This window comes from Aulonocara stuartgranti (assembly GCF_965226115.1).
Source record: "Aulonocara stuartgranti genome assembly, chromosome: 7".
Lineage (NCBI taxonomy): Eukaryota > Metazoa > Chordata > Actinopteri > Cichliformes > Cichlidae > Aulonocara > Aulonocara stuartgranti.
In genome coordinates this window covers 51,164,661-51,183,585 of record NC_138945.1, presented here as the reverse complement: position 1 = coordinate 51,183,585, position 18,925 = coordinate 51,164,661, and the positions used below count along the sequence as shown (strand labels likewise).

The 18,925-nt window shown below is 38.7% G+C and overlaps 2 protein-coding genes across 7 annotated transcripts; one reads left to right on the top strand and one right to left on the bottom strand.

Annotated features, from left to right (window-relative positions):
• Positions 1-130: 130 nt before the first annotated feature.
• pus7 (pseudouridine synthase 7) lies at positions 131-7,020 on the bottom strand. Of its 2 annotated transcripts, none has more exons than XM_082539539.1 (17): positions 6,912-7,020; positions 6,623-6,736; positions 5,500-5,787; positions 5,327-5,411; positions 5,061-5,177; positions 4,824-4,968; positions 4,002-4,113; positions 3,779-3,856; positions 3,491-3,619; positions 3,091-3,216; positions 2,941-3,002; positions 2,685-2,845; positions 2,364-2,490; positions 1,761-1,862; positions 1,376-1,505; positions 1,080-1,171; positions 131-753 (listed from the first exon to the last, which is right to left on the bottom strand). In XM_082539539.1, the coding sequence occupies exons 3-17, from the start codon at positions 5,775-5,777 to the stop codon at positions 617-619; spliced, it is 1,881 nt and encodes a 626-aa protein (XP_082395665.1). In that variant the 5' UTR covers positions 5,778-5,787; positions 6,623-6,736; positions 6,912-7,020; the 3' UTR covers positions 131-616. The 2 variants fall into 2 exon arrangements, with proteins under 2 accessions (XP_082395665.1, XP_082395666.1); XM_082539540.1 differs by having other exon boundaries at positions 6,908-7,013.
• An 851-nt stretch (positions 7,021-7,871) lies between these two features.
• Positions 7,872-17,536, top strand: LOC309710240 (dynein axonemal intermediate chain 4-like). Of its 5 annotated transcripts, none has more exons than XM_082539535.1 (17): positions 7,873-8,377; positions 8,532-8,661; positions 9,905-10,017; positions 11,056-11,135; positions 11,368-11,524; positions 12,201-12,340; positions 12,450-12,572; positions 12,742-12,930; positions 13,427-13,563; positions 13,829-13,915; positions 14,544-14,695; positions 14,812-14,957; positions 15,379-15,491; positions 15,612-15,710; positions 16,656-16,879; positions 17,005-17,158; positions 17,416-17,536. In XM_082539535.1, exons 1-17 carry the CDS (start codon positions 8,349-8,351, stop codon positions 17,464-17,466), a joined length of 2,124 nt encoding a protein of 707 aa, XP_082395661.1. In that variant the 5' UTR covers positions 7,873-8,348; the 3' UTR covers positions 17,467-17,536. The 5 variants fall into 5 exon arrangements, with proteins under 5 accessions (XP_082395664.1, XP_082395663.1, XP_082395661.1 ...); XM_082539534.1 differs by having other exon boundaries at positions 7,878-8,377; positions 11,053-11,135; XM_082539538.1 differs by lacking the exon at positions 8,532-8,661 and having other exon boundaries at positions 7,872-8,373; positions 11,053-11,135.
• The last annotated feature ends 1,389 nt before the right edge of the window (positions 17,537-18,925 follow it).

Sequence of the window (18,925 nt, the reverse complement as noted above, 5' to 3'; positions counted from 1 at the left end):
CCACTACTGTGTCCAGTAGAATCAGTAGTCTGGATCTGTTCACTTTTGTTTTGGTAGTAGAGGTCAACCACTAGAGGGAGACAGTGTTACTGTACTCATTGCAATCACAACATCTTGCAGAGGAAAAGACTGAAAGGAGAGATAACAGCTTTATTACCACTTTTACAAGTGGAAGGACAAAAAAAGAAAAATAATATTTCAGATTTTTTTGTTCATACACACACACTGTGCCGATTCTCTCAACAATTTAAATTGCTCTTCCTTCTCAAAAAAACTTATGCTATTAGCTTTGAGCTAAAAAGAAGTTCTCATCTCTGTACAAAACCAGCAGCAGTAGTTATTGAATGTGTGAGTGCCCTGAAAGCACACAACATATTTAAATCTTGTCAAAATATGTGAAATCGCAATGTGCAGCACAAAAACCTGTCAAAGCAAATAAAAACATAAAAAAGTTCAATAATTATAAACTGTTGCTCTTTGTACGTCAAAGAAATTATCTTTGGGTTTGTATAAAACCCAAATGCTCTCTCATACACACATACTACACATGACTTAAAAACAACAGTAAGCAGCCACTGCATCAACAGTCCAGTTCATGCCTGAAGGTGTCGTGGTCTCAGTTAAACCAGGTCGTGTTAAGCTGCGTCTGTTTCTTGATGCTGGTGTCCAGCTTGAGGACTTCTCTGATTGCCATAGTAGCGTAGGTCGATGGAGGCAGCGAGAACTCCATCCGCAGAGCGCGATATTTCCCCTCTGTCAGGAGGAAGGAGAGTGGCACAGTTTATGCAGGTTGTAAACAAAACATTATTTCTTCTACTTTAACTAGTAAAATAAATAATTCATGCTTTTGATTGTTGGATATCATACATGTCCTCCATTTATTATTGTACTTCATTCAAAATCTGCCCTTGAAATGATCTCATATTGTAAGTTTTATTGTCAGTTTCCCTTTTAAATAAACTGAGTTTATACATACTTGACTTATGCCTGCAAGTTTAAAAGTTTTAATCTATGGAAATTAAATAAAATTTTACATCCATCGTTGACACAAATCTAAACAGGCGTAAAAATAAGTTTACCTTTGTTGAAGACAGGTGCGGGTTTGTTCTCTAGTTTCTCAAAATCACTATGCACCAGAGACACCCTGGGGTCATCGTAATTAATGACCTCCCTGCACAGAACAGCGACAAATACAAGGAAATGTAGTACTACAGTAAACAGAGCAACAGTTTAACAAAGCATTCGGTAAGAGCAGTACACAATTAATCTATCACTACCATTATGTTTAACTGTGAAAGAGCAAAGCACAACAGTAATTGTGATTGTTACAAGTCATGCACTGCATTGTGTGAAAAAGGCAGTGAGAGGTGCTGACCAGCTGACATCAGCGGGTCTGATGATGATGCGCCTGTAGGCTCCGGCCAGAGAGTAGTCCTTCACTTTGTGCCTCATGTTGTCGATGTCCAGCCCGTCTGCAGTGAGCAGCTCTCTGTAACCTTCTCCGACTAAAACAAAACACACAGGTATGACTGACAATGTAACACAAAACAAAACAATTTTCTCCTCTGCTGTAAGTTTATTTAATGTTTTATGTCAATTTTTATTTTATTAAACCACTCAGACTATTCCACCGGAAGCACCCGTTACTTTGTTATACAGGTGTTACCATCTTAAATACATTAGTGTTAAAACAACCCAATGTTAATTTGGGTTATATGCTATAAAAACTGAACTCTGCATTATACATAGCCTATACTTACTGTGGTGTGTGGGGTAAATGACATCAAACCCTGGAAGTGGCATCACAATGTTGTGGATGGATTGATTCTCTGCCTCCTCTGCAGACAGCACGTGTGCCGTGGCTTTGGAAACATAACATTTGGAAGATGATATCATAAGAAAGAAAAAAAATGACCAGTTGTTTTTTTGTTGGAAACTCAATAAGCCTTTCAGGTTTCTAATCCTACATTGCACTTGTGTTTTAATGCATCTGTATCATTCTTATGCTTTTAAAAGGTGGCCTCTCTGTGAGGACAGATTGTGCATGGCTAAAATGAGCACAGAGCAAGTGTGACCACTACTAAATGTGACCCGCCCAACCTGAATTTGTTCAGGATAAAATGTACCCACTCTACATTAACACACTTCCTCTTCCTGAGAAGATATCCAAACATAGACATGTATGTTGATCCTTGGGTGAAAATCACTTTTCAACTCATTTAAAGTTTGCTAACAAGACACTTTGTATCCCATTTACTGACCTGTACAGAATCCAGGTTAAAAGCTACAGTTTACTGTACATATCCCACAGTGTCCCACTCTTAATAATCAACATTAGGCAGGTGATTTAAAGGCCAACTTACTTCCTTTGAGTACCAGGTCTCCCTTCACAGCCTTCAGACCGAAGGCTTCAATTCTGCGGCTCACCATGGTGTTCCACACTCTGCTCTGGTAGCTGTGGATGTACATCAGGCGGTTGTTCCGGGGGATCTAGAGAAGAGCAAAAGAGCGTGAGCACAAAATTTAATTTCCATTGAGGCTAGAGGTACGTCTGAATCTCTGACTGAATTGTTTCACGGGTAACTGTAACTTGTAAACAAGGAAGATTTATTTGCGGAATAATTAAGGTAAAGCCTTTGGTTCTGCTGCATCAACTTGTTACAAGACTGCAATAGAAAACCAACCAGTCCAAATGCAGTGACGATGTTTTTCTTGCCATACATAGACAGGCCTCTCAGCAGCTGTCCTTCCACACAGCGCTTGTTGGGAAGCTTTTTCAGTGCTGCCTCCGGATCCTGAGTCTTTGCCCACTCTTCCCTGCAGCGGACCAGAAATTCTTTCTCCGCTGTAAAAGAAAAAAACGAGACAATGGGAAACTTGAAATACTTTTTGCAACCGCTTCAACTGCAGCAGAAAACAGAGTGAGGGTGGTACATTTACCTCCAGGACGGGGTTTCAGAATCAAATCCATCACCTCATTCCAGTCGTTTTTCAGAATAGCCCTGTCCCCAACAAATTGAGGGAAAACACTATAGTTTATGGTCCTATAGTTATATAATTTACGCAACAATCTCCATGTCATGACCTCACCTGCCCACGTGATGCGTGGGCACAGCTGTTGTGCCAAAACGCTGCATGCCGTAGTAGTTTATGAAACCTGTCTGCTTGAGGGATTTCATTGCCTGATCAACCTGCTCGTCTGTTCCTGTGATGTTCCTGCAAACACAAAGACAAAAAACAATGAGCCATTGAACACTTTACCCTGAAAAGCAATTTAAAAAAATGCATCATGGTTTTGCAGGACAATTTAACTCTGTTTCCTTTAATCCACCTGGAGAAAACACTTGATCACAGTGAGGACAAAACTTCCCTTTAAACAGGAAGAGACTGCCAATAAAGGTGACCTCAGTTCAAATTGGCAGTTTAACAAATGCCGAGCTTTTAAAATCTATTTCTGAAACAAGCACTGTGTATATTAACACCTGCTGACCTTATCACCACAGTGAAATGGTTTCCCTGCAGTTCCCCCAGCTTTAGAGGGTGATTTTTGTAGCAAAAGTTTCCAAGCTTGAGGTTCATGAGGCACTTGTTGAGGTGAGCCAGCCTCTCTGCAGTGATCCTAAGTGAACAAAGAAGAGGCTGTTATAATTACCGATCCTGTGCAAGAACCCATCAGAGATAAATTAGAATCAATAACAACACACATCTAGCATAATCATCAAAAAAACAAAAATATCTGCACACTAGTAACTGCAGGGCTCTGCATTATAACACTCACTTGAGCACCGCTATCTCCTGCACAGTAATGGCCCTCTTGTCCTTGGTTCCCATGTAGGAAAACATGTTGGGTCTAAGCCTAGAGAGACATCCATCATTATACATAGGGCTGCAAAACTTAACTGCAAAAAACATTTCACACATCCGTTAGTGTGTTGGCTCTTTTATCAATGAATGATCCTTACTTTTTATAAAACAAACTAAAAAACACACACGTCTCCTACCTGAGGAACTTTGAAAGCACATTGATAGCATCCATGGTGTCTTTGTTCTCCTTATACAGAACAAAGTGGCAGAAACTGCCACGGTTTTTGGGCCAAAAGTGTTTCCTTGGAGCTTTTGTGGAGACAGAAAAATGGTGTGATGAAAAACATGCTGTGATGTTTTTTAATATTAAAACATAGCATGTACTTTATAAGTCCCCAATATTATAGAAATACTCATTATAGATCCTGTACTTCCAAACATATCTCAGCAGTTAGCCAACAACCTTGCTTTGGCACTCAGATCCAATCACTTAATGGCAAAACGACATGGACACACGATATTAAAGCTGATTTTACGACACAGTATTTTATCCTAAGCTAAGTGTAACCCAACTCCACATGGCTTTTAACCATTTCCTCTGGTGCTGGGAGGAGAATAAGTTCTTACCTGTAGTTGTTTTGACTTCTATCCACCAGAGAAGAGCAAAAGGAGGATAGAATAATGTTACTAAGAAAGAGAGTCTTATGGTCTGTGGGTAGAGTTGTCAGGGGTGAGATCTCATGCATGGGCCTGGAGTGAAGTGTGATATTTAAACTTTTGGCCTGTGTGGCTCTGCTAATCTCTACCATCCTTTGTGGTGTTGAGTAAAGGTCTCAGTAGAAACATGCAGGTGTGTTGACCATGCTTACACAAAAGCGCATGCATCGTATTTTACTGCTCGGGCTACATGCACTGCAGTAGATAAAATATAAGCTGAAGTGAGGAAGGCGTGCAATAAATTTCATTAACATTCCTAAAACATTAACTTAGTTTGGCCTTCCATCCTGAGATCCACATACCTGCTAAAGCCTTCTTCCCAGCAGCATGATAAGCCACTATAAACTTCCGCCCTTCCCTCTCTTCAGTCTTTGTTTCCAAACCAGGAAACTGATTCTTGATGGCTTTGTGGACCAATGTCCGTTTCTCTTTAGAATCATCCAGTACCTATAAATGAATAAGAACATTACATAAAGCTGTCAGCTAGTTTTATGGATTTTTGTGTGTTTTTTATTGGAGCACTCCTTTTAACCTGTTACCTCAATTGAGACATTTCCCTCTTTGTTCTTGAACAGCTGAAGCTCTCCAAGCTGCTTTTTCTGCTCTTCAGTTAGCAGGTCACATTCTTTTGGCTGTTGTTCAGGTTCTTGGGCTTCCTAAACAGCAGAAAAACAAACCAAAAACCATATTGGAGAGTATTATGTAACCCGATCCTGGAGTTCTCTTTAGTCTTATTTTGTTAATGCGAAGTGTGCCTTCATGATGAATCTGAGGCTTGTTAAAATAGCAGAAGAAGCAACGTTACCTCAGCCTCCGCCGGGACAGAGAGGTCATCCAAATGCACAATCTTGCCATTTTTGTTGATTTCATGCACAACAAAATCAGAATATCTGAGTGCAAAAAACAAAGAAAGTGATTGGTTACTCTTTGTTAAGCAAACTCTTTAAATCCTTCATTAACTCCAGATGACAAACAAACCTTTCCTTCAGGACTCCAGAGAAGCCTTCGTGGTCACTGACATACTTTAGGATGCCAACATCGAGCTCGGTGAGACCATGCTTCATCATGTTAGCAAATGTGTCACCATCCTCCTCTCCATCACTTGCGTCCCCCTCGGGCTCGTCCATCTCATCTTGCTGCGGAGGATCGCTCTCAAATTTTGGTTTCTTTGATGGTGCATCATCTTTTTCATCTTCCGGGCACCCTCGCTTTTCTCCAACTGGGACGACGACGGTCACAGGCTCGGATTCAGCCATTAGTGCCCAGCTGGAGCAATAAGGAATTTAGTTAACAGTATGAGCCGCACACATATATAAAACCCGAGTCTCACGGTGTGGTATTTTTGTGTGATTTGTTTTGGGGTTTTTTTAAACATCAGCTTGCTTGTTTACACCCCAGCACTTTCTCCTGTTTTAGTCTGAATGGTATGCTTTATTCATTTCATTTTTTTAAAATCAGGTTAAAGAAACACTCCAATATTTTGACTGACGGTTTGGTGTGGTGCAATAGCATGGATGTTGTACCAGTCTGTCACACTGAATCGTGTGTGACGCTGTCAATTTACCAAATGCTCTAGTTTCTAATGGCCTCTTTCTGCAGCCATGAACCGTGTGTAGTGATCAAAGGAGTGAGCCTACAGATACAACTGACAGAACTGAAGTTTCCTCCAAAGGGTGTGTGGGCTATACCCTTGCAGATGAAATGAGGAGCTCAGGGTAGAGCTGCTACTCCGTCACACTGAAAGGAGCCACCGAAATGCGTTGGTCATCTGAATCGGACGCCTCGTGGACACTACCAAGGCGAGGCGTATTTCTGCTTTGACTGCTGCAGGGACAACCTCAAAACTGTCGAAGTGCAACACTACAGCACGCTTTGTTTTGGTGTGACGCACCAGTCAGATCTGAAGCGTGTGGCAAGATACCAGCACTGATGACATGGTATAACATCAGTACTACAACATCAGTTACCCGTTATTACGTGACTCTACGTAGAAATGGAAAGCACAAAGTATAACTGTGAACACTACATTTCACTATCTGCGAGTAACGATAACATAACTAAGTGGGCATTACTGGCCTAGAAAACAATACCAACAACTTACCGTTTGTGGGACTGCGGTAGCGAAATATGGCTGCAAACACTCCTTATTTTCCAAACGCCAAACACTTGCACAGACTTCCTGACGGATCCAAGCTTGAAGCAGGCACTTAAAAGACTAAATGAAGGGGATTAGTTATCACTCAAAACTTAGCAAAGACGGCAGAGCGTCTATTAGCTAGCTAACACCCCCAGTTAACGTGTTTGTAAACCTGAACTCAAATGTCGCTGGTAAAAGCAAATAATTTTTAAAAAAAGGACTTTTGCTCTTCCAAACGTTCCCACTCACCTACCTGGACCTGGTGATATTCAGAAGAGAGCAGGCAACACTGAACGCCAGGTTTTCTCACACGTGTGTATGTGTGTGTGCTCCTCTGGTTCCGGAAATGGATAATGACCTAAAGCCCTCCCACTTCAAACGCTTGGTTAAAGGAGCTGTCAATCACAAAGCTATGCTGCGTTCAAGTAACCGTGGGATAACGCTCCAAAGAAACACACTTGGGTATGGAGCCTACGATACTTCCACACGTCTCTGGGAGCACAGTACTTTATATTCCAGTTAATTAATGAAACAGTCATGGTTTCATGACTGTATTATTCTATTTATTATTATTATTATTATTATCGATTATTTTAAAGCGTTTTTTTCACGCACAACTTGTTGAATGTAAGACACCAGCTAATTATAACCTTTCACTTCAAAGTAAAAAATAAATAAATATTAGCTTATCATGTCCAATGTTATATCTACACTATAAAGATCCTGTCTGCCGCGTGATTGTAAAGGTTTGGTCTAAGAAGTACAAAGTCCTCAGTCCTTAGCTTAAGGCTTAAACAAGTGCAAATCTGTGATCACTGAATTGTGAAAGCATATTGGTACCCTATGCTATATGCTTTTTTTTAACACCATGACAAATGTTTTACTGAATAGAAAGAAATGATATTTTTAGGGCTGCTGATTTTTTAAAAAGCAATTGTTTATTAAGTAGGCCTACTATTGAACAATACGGGTCCAGGCAATAGATAGATCAGTACATTTGTGGAGTTTCCTTTCGCTGGTATTTTCCTTTACAGTTCCTATAAGTCTTATAAAAACAAGTGCAATGCAATCTAAAACAGGCAGCAGCACCAGGTGATGTGTTGTACTCCATAATAACAGCGGCACCGTGTCAGCTCTTTACTGTCACCTTGTGGAACTACGTGTAATTTTTCTTACACCTTTACACCTCTCCTCATGCCTTTACAACACCACACTGCTCACTTGAGTATTCATACACCTTCTCTACTAATAATACTGACTTCCACACTCCATGGTTATCTTATCTTTCACATTGTTTTCATTTCATGAGCTAAAGCCTCATTAATTTTAGTGCTTATTGCGACTCCATATGTAGAATAACCAGTCAAATATGGTTTAAGAGTTCTCTTTAAAATAAATCCTGTCTTTGCTGTAATATAAGAATAACCTTTTATATTTATTCAGCTTTTTTGTTTTGCTTGTTCCCATCTTGAAGTTATAATTCTGCTACCATTTCGCTCAAGAATAGTTTAATAAGAAGTCAGTTTCAGATTGGTAGGACATTATTGTTAGACATAAAGAAGAGGGGGGCTTTTCTGTGTGACACTAACTTCATGTGCAGGCTAAATAACGGCCATAGGTCGTTAGCTTTGTACCATTGCTGAAATTGCAGAAAAATTAGCTTTGAGCCCCAAATTGAAGAGGAGAAAAGATGAAGAAAAATAGTGGTTGTTCTAGTATGTAAGTTAACTGTTTATAAAATGTAAAAAACAATTAAGTAAAGTTTATGATTAGAGAAAGTTATAATAGCATTAGCTTATCTGGGCTAGCTGTCAGTGATAGTTAACAGATTAGCTACTAACTTAAAACTTGTGTTCATTATGCTTTGTTCCAGAACTTCTCTAACAAAGACATCCTCAGGATCAGGACTTTGTCAAGGCACTTTAACAGGCAATGGTTATAACCAAAAAGAAAACCCTGAGGAACAGAAAAGGAGAAATAAAGATCTTATTGGAAAAGTTCGGGTATTTAGCATTAGCTTAAAACTCTTTCTTCATGATGGTGATGCAGGTTCATATCTTAATATCTTAATTTATAGAGATTTCTCATGTAGCCACACATTGCTGGTAAGAAATTACTATTTTGCTATTTTTTTCTTGTTTTTTTGTTTTGTTTTGTTTTTTGTTGATGGGATAACTAAAAAAAAAAAAATCAAGTTCGTTATCTTAAACTTTGACTCAAGATCAGTCAGCATTTTAAACATTCAATCAGTAAGTCAAAATTTTGGAATAGTAACCTAAAATTTTTACATTGTTTTCCCCCAGTGGAAGAACCAGGCTTCCACATTTGCTTTGCATATCTACTTGCCAAGCTGCAGTAAAACTTGCAAAAGAGGAACTATAAATGTAGAAACCATAATCATCACCTTCAAAGTAAAAGTTATGCCTTAGTGTTATTGTCAACACAGTTAAAAAGGTGCAGCTTTTACTTTGAAGGCAAACATTCTATAGTTTGTATGCATGTTAATAGTTTCTCTTCCACTTGATATTAAGTACCTAAGATTAAGTTTAGAGGGTTTATTCATGATACAAATTATATAGGTCATTTCCTTATTGATAGTGAAGGTAAAATATATAACCGACTATTAAACAAAGTGCAATACCTAACACATCTAAATAATAGAAGAAGAACATTCTGGAAAAGTTACAAATGAACTTTGGATAAAATTTGGTATTAGTTATGCTGAAATAAAGACGATTTAATAACTTTAATACTTAATAATAATTGCTGTAAAAGTAGAAAAAATTAACGTTTATCATCTTGTCTACATCTGCCACCTCTTCTTCGGGCTTGTAACCTCTCTTTTTTGCTGTTCACACTGCTCCTCTTCATCATTGTGCAGGTTTTCACCTTCTCAGGTCTGATCTTCATGCCTGAAACCCGTTTGACATGTCTGCTCTGTTGTGGATTTCACTCTTTATTTGCTCAGATTAGTTCCCCAAACTCTGGACTCTCTGCGCAGTTCAGCTATTGTTCTGAGCCTGAAGCACGAAGAAAGACAAATCTCCATTTTGATCCCTTTCATCTCTGACTGGGATTTAGGTTCTTGTCAAACCAGCCAACTCAAAGAAAACTAACCTCAAATTAGCTCTCTTTGGAACTGAAAACCTCAAAGTTCTCTCATCTTATGGTTAACAAACTCAGTTTTAACTAAAACTTCCTGGTTAAAGCTGGCAACCATGTGACTTTGACTTCGTGTCTTTGCAGGTGGTGGATGCTGATGGCAATGATGTCACTCCCCGCCCCCTGGTTTGCCCAGTGCCAGGTTTCCAAAAGTCTCTGGATGAACTCTTTTCCAGCATCCCTAAACTTTCCAGAAGGTACTAGATGGTCACATTGGATATAGTTTTGTAATATCTTTAATTTGTTGTCATTTTTACATTTATCTTTTCAATTCAGTTCAGTTTCAGATAGTTTCCTGAGTGATTTTGTTTTTCATTCTCTAATTATGATGAAGGTGGTATTTTCCATACGCAGATATTACATGATTAGAGTGGTTTAGAAAGTTAGCTTTTTATAGCACATGCAGTAAGACTTGTAGAAATCCCAGTCTCAACACACGTTTACATCAGTTCCTCCTCATGGTGATTCAGTAAATACTATCGTAGTTCTTATAAGACTTTAAACATTTAAAGAGATAGGAACATACAATTTTACGTGGTTGCATTTATGTGGGCTAAAAAATCACAATCCTTTTGACTTAATGTTTTTAAAAGTCTGTAGGATGATCCTTTGGGATTTGTTCCTAAATTAAACACATACTTCTACTAATAGATTTCTTAAAAAAAATACTTAAATTTTAAAAATAAACTGAACTTCTTGAAAGAACTTAATTGATGGATGGATAATGAAGCTGCTGATAGAAAAGTCAACAAGTAAATAATCAGAAGATCAATATGAATCATTAAAAACACAAATAAAACATTTGTGAACGTGACCGCCTTTTTTAGTAGTAAAAAGTATTTACCAGTTTAATCCAAACTATCAATGTGCCATTCATCAATTAGAATTATTATTAAGTGTTAGTGGTCAAATAAATACAAGTACCAGTACTTTAGAATCTAAAACCAAAGACAGTTTAAGTCACTTTTACCTTTTAATTTAGTTCAAGACAACTATAATAACCTTGCCCATCTGTGTAAACTTGCTTTTTTTACTCTTGCACTCTTATGAATCCACTTTGTTTTCATGTTATTTGTTGTTATGGAAATAAAGTTAATTATCAAAAGGCAGATCTGGAGGTAATTTCAGTGAGTGGCAAAGTTAGTAAGCGGCTCAGTGATGGTGACAATGGAAATTATACAGAGTACAAGCGTACATAGATACTAAATATGTATGTTTGTGTGTCTCATTAGCAGCCATACCATGTGTCCTACCCAAGACTCATTGAATGCGGAGATTGAGGATATTTTTCTTGGACCGACACATCCACCTCCACGTGATTACTCTTGTTTTTTGTTTTTAAATATATTCTCTCCTTATGTTTATTGTTGTAGTGATTTTGTCTTTCTGGTACTAATATTGCCCTTTTGTTTAAAAATTGCATTAACATTGTAGTTCTCAAATCATAAATTCTTCTATATTCAACACAGTACACTTAAAATTATTCCACATCGTCTTTTTGCCGTTTATTTGAATTAGGCTTTTTCGTTTGTTTTGTCATGTGTCAGAGTTGTTGAAAAAAGGAGATGATGCAGAACAGCATGCAAGGGAGAAGATGGTGGGTGAATGTGATTACATCTCGCTTACTGAAACCGAAACCATTACGTTCCTGGACATACCCCCCACCATAACCTCAGTGGTCGATGATGACGCAGAAGCAGCAATGTGAGTGGAGGGTAAAAACACTAAATAACATTCATCACAAGTTGTGTTAATTGAATATTTTTACATTTTGATGAATTTTTAGCTCATCCAGCCAGAGGTCTGATGAGGCTGTCCATCATCACCTGTCAACAGTTCACTAGAATTGTTATTTCTCCTACATTATTGGTTGTAATTTAACAAACATAAGCATACACAGTGATCACCTAATGGTTCTTCACCAAAATAGTTCTGAAGGTCAAGGTCACATTTGTTCTTTGTCTGGTTATCATAAAATAAGAAAATTATGATTGTTCTGTCTCTCACTCTCCCTACCTGACAGATGAGAAAATCTAACACAACTTCTGACATGCACAGAAACCGGCACTTTATGTATTTCACTGAAGAAAGCCTTTCACATGCAATATGCGTGAAGATGCAAATAGTAAATGGCCTGCATTTGTATAGCGCTTTACTCAGTGCCTAAGGACCCCAAACCGCTTTACACTACATTCAGTCATTCACCCATTCACACACACATTCACACACTGGCAATGGCAAGCTACGTTGTAGCCACAGCCACCCTGGGGCGCACTGACAGAGGCGAGGCTGCCGGACACTGGCGCCAACGGGCCCTCTGACCACCACCAAATATGCTAGCCTTCAGTTAAAAAAATATTTTGTCTCTCCTCCCGTGCAGACAGAGAAACCTCAGCTATGCTGAGCTTTGCAAGAGCAGAACGTGTAGTGATAAGTACATCGACAGATCGATGCAGACATTAAACGGAGCCCTTAAAAACAAACTGATCCAGAGTGAGAAGACTGGTACTGCTGGAAAGGGTAAGACGAGTGAGAATGAAACACCTCACACTTGATTAACTCAACAATTAGTGGTTATCAAATCAAAAAATAAATAAATAACGCGCTATTTTTTCTCTCATATTTAAAGGTATGGTGGCTACAAACTGGGACATTTATGACTCTTTTTACAAGCAAAATGAAACGTTTGAAGGTGATGAAGCTGATCACGAGGAGAAATCAGTGAGCAGCAAGAGCAACACCACTTACATAGGTAACTCCATCTTCAGCTGGTACTTCAGTTCTTTCAACTTCTAAGAATAAATACGTGTTTGTTCGTCATATAATAACCACACTTTTGATGGTCTTTCCTATTTCTGTTTATTCTAAATAATTTTGTCGAAAATAAACATTTCTAATTTTCTCATTGACCATTTTCTCAGACAGCACCATCAGCTCGCTGTCAGAAATGGAAATTTGTGGAAGCATTTTAAATCCTGAGCCAGAACCAAAGAAAGAAATTCTTCTGCCAGAGTTATTAACAAACATCTCACGTTTTATGGAAAGGACGGTTGTATTGAACGCCTTTCAGGCCAAGTTAGCTGCTTATAGACAGCCGCCAATATCTGAAGGTAAACTCTCCATTTTCTCCTACTTATCATATTCAGGGTCTTGAGGGAGGGTAGCATATCCCAGCTATTACAGGGTAGGCAGAGTACAACATGGACAGATCACCAGTCTTTTGCAAGGCTTTCTGTTTAATTCTAGACCAGGCACACATTCTTTGGCGCAGCATCTAACATAAAACTTTGAAAAAAAAAGTGTGTTATGCTGTGGTGTCAAGAAAGTAGTCAAAAGTATCATTCATGATGTCTCTTTCCGCCAGCTTTTTTCTTTGCTATCACTCTACACTGACAACCAGGGCCATGTGTATGAGAGGGTATAATAAGGTTATCCCCTCCAAGAGTAGAAAGTACTGAAAAAGCTTAGAGAAAGAAAACCTGCTGAACATTAGAAAGGCTTTGTTTTTCAGACAGGGAGGCTATGTCCATATTTTATATACAGCCTTTAGAAAACCATAGCATATTTACATTAATACTGTATTAAGTGTATTATTGATTGTGTAAGGCTCTGACAGCATGATGAAGCATGGAAAACACAGTGAGGAGAGTTTAGATCCTACTCTGGAACTTCTCTGGGCATTCACTTGTCAGCGCACCAGAGGATACTGCATTACCAGCATGGCCTGGAACAGGCACAACCCGGTAACAAAAGAAAAACAAAACAAAGACTAAAATATTTTTTGTCATGAGTCTCATTATCATTTGTGTCATTTTTGTCTGTAAGCAACATTTGATACACATTTTTCCTGTGTGTAGACTTTGTGAAGCATTTTAGACACGATAAAGCTTCATTAATGATTATAGATGAAGCAGAAGTGCAAGGCATTGCCCTTTTTCTGGTTCTACCAATATTAATCTTTGTTTACAATACTTCATTTAAACTGCTGCTTTTGTTGTGCACTGTAAGGATATCCTGGCAGTAGGATATGCAGACTTTGACTCCAGGTGCCTGAAACCAGGTCTGATCTGCTGCTGGACCATCAAAAACATCATGGTATGTTTAGACATTACTGTATTTTTGTTGTTTGTTGTTTATTCCTGCTATCATTTTTTTTAATCTCAGTTTGCCCATATTACAAGGGTTGGGTGGGCTGGCTAATCAGAAGATTTAAAAAAAAATTGCCTTTGTTCAGCTAATCACTTCTAACATCCTGGATGTGCCTCAAGAGACTCCCACACCACATGCTTTTTATCTTAATATGATCAGAGGTACAAAAACACCAACAACACACACAGTCTCTGGACTGTATGGACGTCAGAAAGGTTTCTGTGTTAGGAAAGCAGCTGGTCCAGATGGTGTCCCAGGGTGTGTACTTCATGCATGTGCTGATCAGCTGCTGGAGGGTCTCATAAGCATTTTGAACCTTTCCTTACCGACTCCTGTTATCCCTGTGTGGCTCAAAACCACTACTATTATGCTTCTCCCTAAAGAGCAGAATATAGGGGGTTGCCATATATTGTGACCACTGCTCGATTGCACTCAAGCCTCTCAGTTCCTTGTGCTTCAAGAGGCTGATCCTAGCACATATCAGAAAGCAGCATCCTGCCATACTTTTAATCCCAGCTTTTGTTGTTGCTCTTTTAACCATAGTATCCTGGTTAAAACTGTGTCCTTTGTGCAGTGGCCAGAACGTGTCTTTGACTGTCACAGCAGTGTGACATCCCTGGATTTCTCAACTAACGACCAGCTTGCCGTGGGAATGTATGACGGCACTGTAGCTATTTACAACATCTGTATTCAAGACAGCAGTGTTGCATGTGTTGCTAGCAGCAGGTGAGCACTGTATAGTGTATATGTGTGTTAGCATAAAATAAGCATATACATAACATGTCAAGATTTAAAAAACACTAAAAATAATCTGATTGCTTCTCTGATCTTTCTGTTTTTAGTAAATCCTCCAGGAGGCATCTTCACCCAGTGTGGCAGGTCACCTGGACTCCACAAAGGTTATCACTGGAAGATGTTCTCGTATCAGTGTCATCAGATGGCAGGATTGCCAAGTGGTCAATCAGCAGCCATAATCTTGACTGCACAGGTACTGCAGTCTTCCCCTAGCTATTGTTCCCACTGTGCACTTACAGTTTTACCTCATAGCTGCACTAATTTCATAACACGCCTGGATCATGTATGGAGCGGATTCACAGCATAATGCAACTTTTTGGTGCCTATACCAACAAACTATTACACGACTAACACAGATAACCATTAATGCTCACATTCTAATTAACATTTCTGGGAAACTAAAGACATAAAACTAAGTGTAAATAGTCATTTTTTCTTTGGCAGGTTTCTAAGTGAGTGAGAGTGGAGGACATACAGCGAATATAATATAGCAGTAATAAAACAAATCCTGGTTAATTATTTTATATTTTATGGAGCTTCTGTAAAGTGTTACAATGGAGAACAACAGTAACATTTTAAATATCTGAATGGTCTATAAAAATATTTGTTCTTAGACCTGATGTGGTTTAGGAGCAATAAAGAGTGTAAGGAGGCTGCAGAGAACCTGAAGAAGAAAAAAATGGTGCTGTCCAAACCTACTGCTGTTTGTGTTGACTTCCATCCAATGGTAAGAAATTTAAGTCAGCCAAATACTTTAGCCAAAAAAAGCCTTGTCAGTAATCAAAGTGTGAAAATGTCTTTTTTGTGTGTTTTCTAATTTCTCGTCCATGTTGCATTCCTCCTGCAGGACTTTGGTATTTATCTGGTTGGCACACAGGAGGGCCTTATCCACAAGTCTTCCTTTTCTGAAGGTCACAGCTTTCTGGCCACTTACAAAAAGCACATTGTAAGTGCTTGAGGGTAAACAATGTGACTGAGTCATATTTAAAATGCTGTTTAAGTTAAGGCGATAAAGACAAAAGACTAGGGATGCTACAGCATGAAGATAGTGAGCTTACTTTGGATTTCCAACCAGTGGATCAGTTTACATCAGCTGATAGGGTTATTCTGGCCTAGTGATCTTTTTAAATACAAGAACTACTAGTTAACTGAATTAACAGTAAAGAAAAGTCAAAGACAAATGGTGGCGGCTTCTTATTACTGACCTGGTTTAGCCTTGTGTGCCGATGTTGCCATTCACTGTTGTTATCCCCTACTATTTACTCTAGTTGCTGTCATCAGACATCATCTAATGAAAGCAAAGACAGAATATTTTTTTAGTGGAAATGGCATCACCCACTGGTAAACCTTGCCAACAGTTTGTCTATTTGGACCCAGAAGTTGAGATCTGGATGCAATAAGTGAATGGCTCATCCTCACATGGACATGCAAGTGAGGATGGACAGGTGGCCATATGTAGACGCAAGTCAGAATTTAATTTCAGCAATAAAAAAACGCATCACATAGCCACAAATAACTGCTAGTTGGTGCTAAATAATGTACAAATAGATTCATATTTGTGAAAACTGAACACAAAATGAACACAGATTCCTTGGATGGGCTGTTAGGGCCATTTATCACTCACCAAGCCATGTTATCTGTCAGCTGATTGCATTCAAAATAGTATATAAAATATATATAAATAAAGTATATAAAACAGAATTATTGTAGGCATTTGCATCCATATAAAAGTGACAACAATAAAAAAAAAACAGCAGCACAAACAGTACTGTCTTCTGTGATGCGGTGTGTCACTTTACTGCCCATTTGATTTATTACTACATTTATAATATTTATTCAAAAATGAAAGATAGAGGCAGGTTTCTCTTCATGTCTAATCTTGCTCTCTCAGGGATCTGTGAACCACATTGAATGGTCACCATTCAGCCCCGATGTGTTTTTGAGCTGCTCCCGTGACGAGACTGTCCAGATGTGGAAGCAGGGCCGCCCTGTGATGACGTTCAAGTCCATTCACCAAGGCCCCGTGTTCTTTGTTAAGTGGTCCCCAAACTGCTCCACGTTGTTTGGAGTAGTTAAGGAAGACCAGGTGGAGCTCTGGGACCTGATTTTGAGCATGTGAGTCCATCGGATTGAGATCTCAGTCTGCTTTGAGGTTTTTTTAATTTACCTATTGTTTTCACCTGATTTGAAGTGTAAGTCAGAGATATGTGTTCACTAAAAGCATAAACATTTCTTTGCAGCCTGTTTCCAACCATTGTGCACCATGCTGAGCCTGGTGTGAGGCTGACATCCTTGCTGTTTGCCAGAGGGACAGACTGTGTCCTTGTAGGGGACAGTAAAGGTCAAGTGACAGTCTACAAGCTCAGGAACTTCAGAGTGTGCAAAAGCACGCAGGTAAAACTCTTGTACATGAAATAGATAAGAACTACCGTGTAATAATAAGTTCAAAACATTGAGCTTGTGTATTTTTCATGTTTTTTATACTGAGAATGCAAACTCAGCCATACAGTGAATAGTAAGTCTTGCCTAGAAGATATAACAGGTATACATTTAGGAAGAAACATCAGTGAAAAAAGGAGAGAGCACATGTTACTGTAGTGTAAACACATAAGAACTTGTAGAGAAGTCAGACTGAGGTTTTTTTCTTTCAGGTGGACACTCTGGATGAAATCATCCAACATGCCACTTCCAGATATTTCTAAGTTTTTGTTCAGAAGTTTCATTGCCTTTTGACTTTTATGTGTTGTACCCTGCGATAAATAAAGTTGTGGATCTTTGAATTGTACTTCTTTTTCATTTTTAACTGAATGTGATAAGCAAAAAGATGACGGGGAAACCTCACTTTCAATGTGTCTTACAAGTCATTAACCAGCAAGCACATCCTGGATAATCCTGGATGATCCTGGTTCCTGGATAATTGTTTCTCTAATAATTACTATAATATATAAAATAAACTTCATGTTGATTTCAGCATGGCCTGAAACTAGTGACAGAGCCCCTAAAGTCATCAGGAAGGTGCTTATTGAGGTTGTTACAGTATCAGAAAAATTAGGGCAAGTTTCACTCGGATGCCTCTTTGAAACAAGTGGTATCGCCCCCTGATGGCCATTAAAGGGAGGCTTAAGCTCCCAGGCCTCTAATGTAAAGACATTAGAGGTCTGGAAGCTACTATATGTCCATCTTCTATATACAGTCTATGGAAGGAGCATAAGCCTTTCCTAAAATTTTGTTCAATATAAAATTCAACATAAAAGCTGAATATAATACAAGAAAGTACCACTATTAAACAAAATAGTTTAAAACATCATCAGAATATTTTTAATGAGTGTTGTTTCATTATATCTAACCATGAAATGTTAGAGGCGGAAACTGAACCACTTCCTCTTTGTTATTGTATTTGGCCTGTATGAGCTGGGGCTAAGATTTCAGACACAGCAACTGTTCCCAGCAGGCCAAAGACTGAAAGATGTAACTGACAGACGAGGAAGATCTGTTATATTTTTACCCCACTGTGATCTGTGGCCGTAAGGTCACATATCCTCACATCATGTTGCTTAAGTCAGCTCCTCTCTACTTATATTAAAACAGTGAGTAACTACAGGGAGCTGAAGAATTAATCCCATAATGATAGGTCACAGACAGAGCCTGTGATTCTGGACGAGATAGAAGCATGAAAGACTGTGGAAAATGGCAGAAGGCTTTTGTTTGTGGAGGGAAAAAGGATTTGAGCTTGCATTGTGGCACAGCAGGAAGTGAACCTGGATTTGAAAGTAATGTGACCATGTTGCTTTCTGACGGCAGACAGATTGAAACTCACTGTGGGCATCTTTTTACTCAGTTTACGTGCCTCCGAACCTTTTATAGATACTGTGCAAAGTATCATTTAAGTTTGCTTTTCTTTCTAAAATATTTTTGTGTTGTAATTAGGATTTACTTATATTACCTATTTTTTTCTTTTAACAATAAAAACAGAAATAATTGTAATTTCATTCAATCTAAATGGGAGGCAAAGATAAAAGCAGTTTGATGGCAAGAAGAACAGTTACATATTGATAAGTCCTGAAGAAACATAGCAGCCTTTCACATGCAATGTTTTGTGACATTAGCAAACAGTAAGGTGCACCATACAGTCACCGACCACTGCATTAGGTACACTTCTTC

Coding starts and splice junctions, on each gene's coding strand:
- pus7 (XM_082539539.1), bottom strand. CDS start 5,777: ATGGCTGAATCCGAGCCTGTGACCGTCGTCGTCCCAGTTGGAGAAAAG. Junction 4,114..4,823: donor TGGGAAGAAGGCTTTAGCAG/GTATGTGGATCT, acceptor TCTCCACAAAAG/CTCCAAGGAAACACTTTTGG. Junction 3,620..3,778: donor CAGGAGATAGCGGTGCTCAA/GTGAGTGTTATA, acceptor TTGTTCACTTAG/GATCACTGCAGAGAGGCTGG.
- LOC309710240 (XM_082539534.1), top strand. CDS start 8,349: ATGAAGAAAAATAGTGGTTGTTCTAGTAT. Junction 12,341..12,449: donor GACTGGTACTGCTGGAAAGG/GTAAGACGAGTG, acceptor TCATATTTAAAG/GTATGGTGGCTACAAACTGG. Junction 12,573..12,741: donor GAGCAACACCACTTACATAG/GTAACTCCATCT, acceptor CCATTTTCTCAG/ACAGCACCATCAGCTCGCTG.